This window comes from Panthera leo, chromosome D1 (genome assembly GCF_018350215.1).
Source record: "Panthera leo isolate Ple1 chromosome D1, P.leo_Ple1_pat1.1, whole genome shotgun sequence".
Lineage (NCBI taxonomy): Eukaryota > Metazoa > Chordata > Mammalia > Carnivora > Felidae > Panthera > Panthera leo.
Window position 1 is genome coordinate 99,568,469 of NC_056688.1, and position 7,646 is coordinate 99,576,114.

At 44.0% G+C, this 7,646-nt stretch overlaps 1 protein-coding gene across 3 annotated transcripts in view; it reads right to left on the bottom strand.

Annotated features, from left to right (window-relative positions):
• FNBP4 (formin binding protein 4) overlaps nt 1–6,874 on the bottom strand; it is a 44,314-nt gene extending 37,440 nt beyond the window's left edge. The window contains exons 1-2 of one of the 3 annotated variants that reach the window (XM_042904291.1): nt 6,599–6,874; nt 5,397–5,489 (exon numbers count right to left, since the gene is read on the bottom strand). In XM_042904291.1, the coding sequence (XP_042760225.1) occupies nt 5,397–5,489; nt 6,599–6,827 (322 nt within the window). In that variant the 5' untranslated portion in view covers nt 6,828–6,874. Of the gene's footprint in view, nt 1–5,396; nt 5,490–6,179; nt 6,519–6,592 lie in introns of those variants that run through there. The other 2 variants (XM_042904290.1, XM_042904292.1) reach the window with 2 other exon arrangements.
• Between the last annotated feature and the right edge of the window lie 772 nt (nt 6,875–7,646).

Sequence of the window (7,646 nt, forward strand, 5' to 3'; positions counted from 1 at the left end):
TTGCCTTCATTATCTTTACCATACAGGTAAAGTTCTTGCACTAAATACCAATTTAAAAAATTTAAGTTTATTTATTTATTTTGAGAGAGAGACACACAGAGTGCACACAAGAGACAGCACAAGTAGGGAAGGACAGAGAGGAGGAGACAGAATCCCAAGCAGGCTCTAAACCATCACCACAGTGCTAGATGCAGAGCTTGGGGGTCAAATTCACGAACTGTGAGATCATGACCTGAGCTGAGATCAAGAGTCAGACACTTAACCGATTGAGACACCCAGGCACCCCAAATTTCTAAAATATTCAAAGCTGACTAGAAAGACTTTTTTTTAATGTTTATTTATTTTTTGAGAAAGAGACAGAGTGTGAGTGGGGAAAGGGCAGAGAGAGAGGGAAACAAAATCCTAAGCAGGCTCTGAGCTGTCAGCACACAGCTCAATGCGGGGCTCAAACCCATAAGCTGTGAGATCATGACCTGAGCTGAAGTCAGACACTTAACTGACTGAGCCACCCAGATGCCCTAAAAAGGTGTTTTTTTTTTTTTTTAAGTGAGAAAGGGAGAATGAGCAGGGGAGAGGGGCAGAGGAAAAGAGAGAGAATCTTAAGTAGGCCACAAGCTCAGCACAGAGCTCGACGCGGGGCTCCATCCCAGGACCCTGGGATCAAGACCGAAGCAAAAATCAAGTCAGATGCTCAACCAACTGAGCCATTCAAGAGCCCCCATAAATTATTATTATTTTTTTTACATTTATTTCTTTTTGAGACGGAGATAGAGCACGAGTGGGAGAGGGGCAGAGAGAGAGGAAGACACAGAATCTGAAACAGGCTCCAGGCTCTGAGCTGTCAGCATGGAGCTTGACACAGGGTTCGAACTCAAACTGTGAGATCATGACCTGAGCCGAGGTTGGATGCTTAATCGACTGAGCCACCCAGGTGCCCTAAATTGGTTATTTCTTTTTTTTTTTTTAATTTAAAAAAAAATTTTTTTTTACTGTTTATTTATTTTTGAGACAGAGAGAGACAGAGCATGAACAGGGGATGGTCAGAGAGAGGGAGACACAGAATCTTAAATAGGCTCCAGGCTCTGAGCTGTCAGCACAGAGCCCGACGCGAGGCTCGAACTCACAGACCGCGAGATCATGACCTGAGCCGAAGTCGGCTGCCCAACCAACTGAGCCACCGAGGCGCCCCCTTTTTTTTTTTTAATGTTTATTTATTTTTGAGACAGAGAGAGACACAGCATGAACGGGGAGGGCCAGAGAGAGAGACACAGAATCTGAAGCAGGCTCCAGGCTCTGAGATGTCAGCACAGAGCGTGACCCGGGGCTCGAACTCATGGACCGTGAGATCATGACCTGAGCTGAAGTCGGACTCTTAACCGACTGAGCCACCCAGGCGCCCCTAAATTGGTTATTTCTTAAGAATAATCTGGTAACGGGGCGCCTGGGTGGCTCAGTCGGTTAAGCGGCCGGCTTCGGCTCAGGTCATGATCTCGCGGTCCGTGAGTTCGAGCCCCGCGTCAGGCTCTGTGCTGACAGCTCAGAGCCGGGAGCCTGTTTCAGATTCTGTGTCTCCCTCTCTCTGACCCTCCCCCGTTCATGCTCTGTCTCCCTCTGTCTCAAAAATAAATAAACGTTAAAACAAAATTAACAAAAAAAAAAAAAAAAAAAGAATAATCTGGTAACACATACCAAAAGCCACAAAACTCCAAGTTTCTTTAAGATAGATAATCCCATCTTTTAGAATACAACCCCAAGGAATAACTAAAAAAAAAATTTCACACAAAGCTTCTGGCAACTTTATTTAAATAATGAAAGCTGTAAACAACTCAAATGCTCTCAAATAGGGGACTGGCAAAACAAATTATAGCATGGAACCTGATGCAATATTAATTTATGATTAATCAGATTACAGGATTACATGCAAAAACGCTAATGGGACAAAAACTAAACACTAAAGGAATAAAAGGAAGATAAAAGCAAGCCATGAGATGCATGTTAAGTTCTAATCACACCTATGAAAATTTACTCCATCAATGATAAGGAATAGGAATGAATTTAGAGCTGATACTGAAAATAAAGTCCTAATATTATGTAAACTTGCTTAATCTTAAAAAAAATAAATAAACAAAAGCTTCATAGGACCATAACCCAGACTACTATTGAGATGATACAGCTATTTAAAACCAGGACATTCTTGGGGCGCCTGGGTGGCTTGGTCGGTTAAGTGTCCGACTTCGGCTCAGGTCATGATCTCACGGTCCGTGAGTTCGAGCTCCGCGTCGGGCTCTGTGCTGACATCTCAGAGCCTGGAGCCTGTTTCAGATTCTGTGTCTCCCTCTCTCTCTGCCCCTCCCCTGTTCATGCTCTGTCTCTATCTCAAAATAAATAAACATTAAAAAAAAAAATTAAAAAAAAAATAATAAAATAAAACCAGGACATTCTTTGAAGCCATAGTCCTTAGCAGTCTTTTACTGAAACGGGTGCTGGCTGCTGAAACCTCAATAGGCTTACCTTTAATGGATGGTGCCACACAATTTATAGTGCAAATCAACTACATTAGGTAGAAAATTATTTCTTAGGTATAAACTTAACTTGATAAGCTTCAAACAGTAACTATTATTTTTCTAATAAGTCTACAATTGCCTCAAAACATCGTTCGAACAGTGTTTCAATCCTTTTGGTTACAGAAACTACTAACAATGAATATAATAAAAACTATCGACCCTCTTCCAGGAAAACACACCTGAGTGTAGAATTTTAGCCAATTTACAGACTTCTGACACTCATCAGTGGAGCTACATTACCCTTTCCTAGATGATGCTGAAATATCAATGACTATCATAGTAGTCAACTGATCTAACTTCAGAGTTCACTCTGAATTTTTCTTTTTTTTTTAATTTTTTTTTTAACATTTATTTATTTTTGAGACAGAGAGAGAGCACGAACAGGGGAGGGTCAGAGAAAGAGGGTGACACAGAATCCGAAACAGGCTCCAGGCTCTGAGCTGTCAGCACAGAGCCTGGCGCGGGGCTCGACCCCACGGACCATGAGATCATGACCTGAGCCGAAGTCGGACGCCCAACCGACTGAGCCACCCAGGCGCCCCTGAATTTTTCTTAATTTCATATGCATATTACCATAATATTCTTCTGCATGAAAATATTAGCTATGCTTGCTGTACTGTATTATTTAAGTTTATTTATTTTAAGAGAGAACTCTCGTGATCAGTATAGGGGAGGAGCAGAGAGAGAGAAAGGGAGAGAGAGAATCGGAAGCAGGCTCTGCCCTGTCAGCACAGAGCCCGATGGGGGGGCATGACCTGAGCCAAAATCAAGAGTTGAAGGCTTGACCAACCAACTGAGCCACCAAGGTGCTCTACTGTATTATAAAAACATACTTTAACAACTTAACATTTATACTTCATTTCTGTGGAAAGAAATCTGGCATGTTTCTAGTGATAAAAGTAAAATTCTTTAAAATCATCTAAAAAAAAAAAAAAAAAAAAGGAAAATTCTTGAGTATCTACTCTAATAGCTATAGAAGCCATACAAATAATAGAAAATGGTTTCACTTTGGGTTTTGTTTGACACATTTTTCCGGAGTATCACAACTGGTAGGTTAAGAACTGAATAAAGCAGATACCTTATGTTTCAGGATGAAGTTGGACAGAATGAAAATAGTTCTATTCACAAGGCACATGAAGGGCTGAAATGCTGACAGAGCAATTCAAGAAATTTCTTCTTGGAACATTAAATTTCTATTCATCATAGAAAACTCAAAATAACATACATAGTTTACAAATATAAAATGGCATTTCCTAGTTCTGAAATTTCTCTTACAACCAAGTTTTAGCTTTTCTAAACGACCCTATTTTTTTTACATGGCAACTGGGAGGAAAGGAGAACAAACTTCTATTATCTCAGGTGTCATGTTTGGACAGAACTCCAAACTGAAAGAATAAAATTATTACCAATTATAAAATATTTAGTATCAAGGGGTGCCTGTGTGGCTCAGTTGGTTAAGCATCCAACTCAGGTCATGATCTCACAGTTTGTGGGTTCAAACTCCGTGTTGGGCTCTGTGCCGTTCGCGTGGAGCCTGCCTGGGATTCTCTCTCTCCCAAAAAATAAACTTAAAAAAAAATTTAGTATCAAAACATATTTTGATCTTTCAAGATATATAAAGACTAGCAAAAACTAACATTCTTGGCACTTGCTGTGTATCTGAACTTCATGTACCCTGTTCAATTTAATCTTCAAAACAACTTAGGGCTGGCTGATTCAGAAAAAAAAAATTATTTGTAATATTTATTTTGAGAGAGACAGAGAAAGAAAGACAGAGAGAGAAAGACAGAGAGAGAGTGAGCAGGGGAGGGGCAGAGTGAGGCAAAGAGAAAATCCCAAGCAGGCTCCAAGCTGTCAGCACAGAGCCTGACCCCAGGTTTGATCCCATGACCCCCCAGATCATGACCTGAATGGAAACCAAGTCTTGGGACACTTAACCAACTGCGCCACCCAGGTGCCCTCCCATAAGATTTATTTTATGGATGAATGCACTCCCAAGGTATTAGCATTAATGCTAGAATGCCAATTTGAGACCAGGTTTATCTACAAAACCACTGTTGCAAATATTCCTTCACACTTAATAATTATTTATTTTTAAGACTTTATTCTTTTAAGTAATATCTATAACCAAGGTCTGGCTCAAACTCACAACACTGAGATCAAGAGTCACACCCTCTGGGGCGCCTGGGGGGCTCAGCTGGTTAAGTGTCCGACTTTGGTTCAGGTCATGATCTCATAGTTCGTGAGTTCAAGTCCCACATCGGACTCTGTGCTGACAGCTCAGAGCCTGGAGCCTGCTTTGGATTCTGTATCTCCCTCTCTGCCCCTTCCCTGCTCATGTTCTCCCTCTCTAAGGATAAACAAATATTTAAAAAAAAAAAAAAAAGTCACAGGCTCTACTGACTGAGCCAGCCAAGTGCCCCTAAAAAATATTTAATAAGAGCAATTTTCAGCTCCACAAACATTTGCTAGGTACCAACCAAAGCATAGTGCTGGAAAAGAAATGCACAGAATGAAAGACATCCTTGGTATCCCTAAAGAACATCAAGCTAGTGGGGGAGCCAGAAAATTACAAAACAGGATTAGAAGAAAAATAGTAAAAGGTATTTTGGCTACAGAAAGAAAAGCAACAACAAACCTTACTTTGGTTTAAGTGTACATACCAGCAAGCCATCACATACAAAAATTTACTTTATTTTCAAAAATGTTAAATTTCCATTTTACGGGAGAAATGTAAGCAGCACCGAAGCATTCAACAAAATATATACAAACCCAATCTGACCCTAATGAAAGACCTTGTAGAAAAGATGGAAAAAAAAAAAAAAAGCGTACCTGTTGCTTTAACGGCTGTAGGTCTGGTGGTCATGACTGGTGGTTTGGAAGGATTCTGAACTCTGGGAACCTCCACCACCACTTCCTGTTCATCTGGATTTTAAAAAGGTACAAAAGAAAACTACAGTTAGACGGTGGACCAGAGAAAACACTACAGGTGACAAAACAATCTTTGATTTGACCTTTCAAATCTCAATTTCACCAACTTGAAAACAGGATGTGTAAATCCATCACTGACCCAAATAACTGGGAGATGATAAACAAGCAGAGCTAGACTCTTCCACGTGACTAGCGACTTTAACATTAAGGACGCGAGGATGGTACATAAAAGTATACCTTAAGTCATTCAAAATTTTAAAAATACACAGACACAGAACAAATCTTCTCGGGGATACCACTGGGCCTTTAAACAAGCATAGCCAATGGAAACCGATTTAAGTTATATTTAAAAAATAAAATAAAATAAAATAAAATAAAATAAAATAAAATAAAATAAAATAAAATAAAATAAAAAATAAAAATAAGCAAGGCTAGCCATAGCATTTCTCCCCCCTACAGTAACTACCAAGGGGTTATTTTAGCGCCTGAAAAGGTCCCGGCATCTCGGGCGTCTGGCCCCGTAGCAGCGCGCTGAACAGTTACTCTTAATCCAACAACCATTCCGGGGAGAAACCAAAAAGTACTTGGGAACCCACAAGCGCCACTTCTGCAGCAATTTTGGGGTTACCTACCCATTTGGAGTTACGTTCGCTTTGGCTGGCATAATAAAATGGGCGTACTCACTTCTAAAGGGTCCCTCTCAGTTTCAACAAAAACGAAGGTAAAAGCACAGGACGTGTAGAAAAGGGCAGGTTTCCTATCTCCAGGCCTCGGAAGCGAAGCCCGGACTCTCACAAATATCCTCTGAAGTTATGCAAACCCGAGCGCCGACGCTGAGGAGACTCGGGAGGCCAGGCCAACCCCTGCACCAGAGATGGCGCCCCTCGGGCGGGCGGGCCGCGCGCGGCGCCGCCGGCCCCTTCCGCCGCCTTTGGGGCCCACATCGGTCCTCCCCTCGGGACCCACGCAGCAGGCCTCGGATGCGGAGCAAACCCGCCCGCCCGGGTTTCTCTTCCTCCCAGGGCCCTGCCCTAGGCCGCAAGCCCCGAGCTCGAGTTTCGGAAGCCCCACCTAGGTGCCGGAGTTCCCTCGCGCACCTTTACCTTCTGAAGGCGAGTCGTCTGGGGCCGCGGCGGCAGTAGTCACCGTGGTCGTCGTCGTCGTCGTCGGTGGCGCCGCCGGAGCTGGCTGGCTGGGCGCCGCCGCCGTCGAATCCGGCTCCGTGTCGGGTTCCGGCTCCGGGTCCCTTCCCGGGGTGCTGCTACGGGGACCCGGCGGAGAGAGCTGCAGAATAGGCCTGCGGCCGGGTACCGCCCGGGACTTCTTCCCCATCGCGAGCCTGAGCGCGAGCCGCGAGCGTCGGGCAGCCGAGAGGGGCGGGCGCTCGGCGCGGCGCTGCGTAATCAATATTCATGCACCGCGACACCGCCTCCTCAGAGAATCTGCTTTTAACCGGCGGAGCGCGCGCCCGCGCAAGCGCCCTGGGTCCTGTACGCTATTCTGGCTCCTCCTTCCAGGGAGGCAGGGCGGGCTTTACCCACGGTGCTAGGCGATTGGCTGTTTTGATCCATTGAAGGAGCCAGTAGCCAGTGGAAAAGGAAAAAGAGTGAGAGTCAAGCCAATAGCGCGGAAGAGCCTGAGTTAGAACGACTTCCCATTACGAACTCCACCCATGCGTCTTTTGCGGAGTCTTTTCTTTATGCCCCTTGTCCTCCATCTTGTCCCTATTCTCTGCCTGCGGTTGGTTTTTTTTGTGTGTGTGTGTGTGTGCCTTGGGAGGTTGCCGTGCTTTCCGAGTCCTTCCGAGTTTCGTCCTGATTATTGTGGGTTACTTGGGGTGTAATGTTGAACACTGAATAAAATAGTGGGTCTTTTATGCTTTTGTAAGTTTTCTTAGAGCACAAATCTGATGTCTCATTGGGTTACTTACCAGCTGGAAAAAAAATCACTAGACATTGTACTTCATAAGAGGGAAAGTCCTAAATTGTTGCGGTGGTTTACAGCTTTCCCAATCTGGCCCATTGGTGTCCTCAACCTGCTTCATCGTCCTTTAGCACTCTTCCCTCTCCTTCTCCCCTTCTTCCCTCCTCTGGAGCCAGCCACTTGGACGCTAGCTGGAATACAGCATCGCAATGGGAAATTCTCCATTAC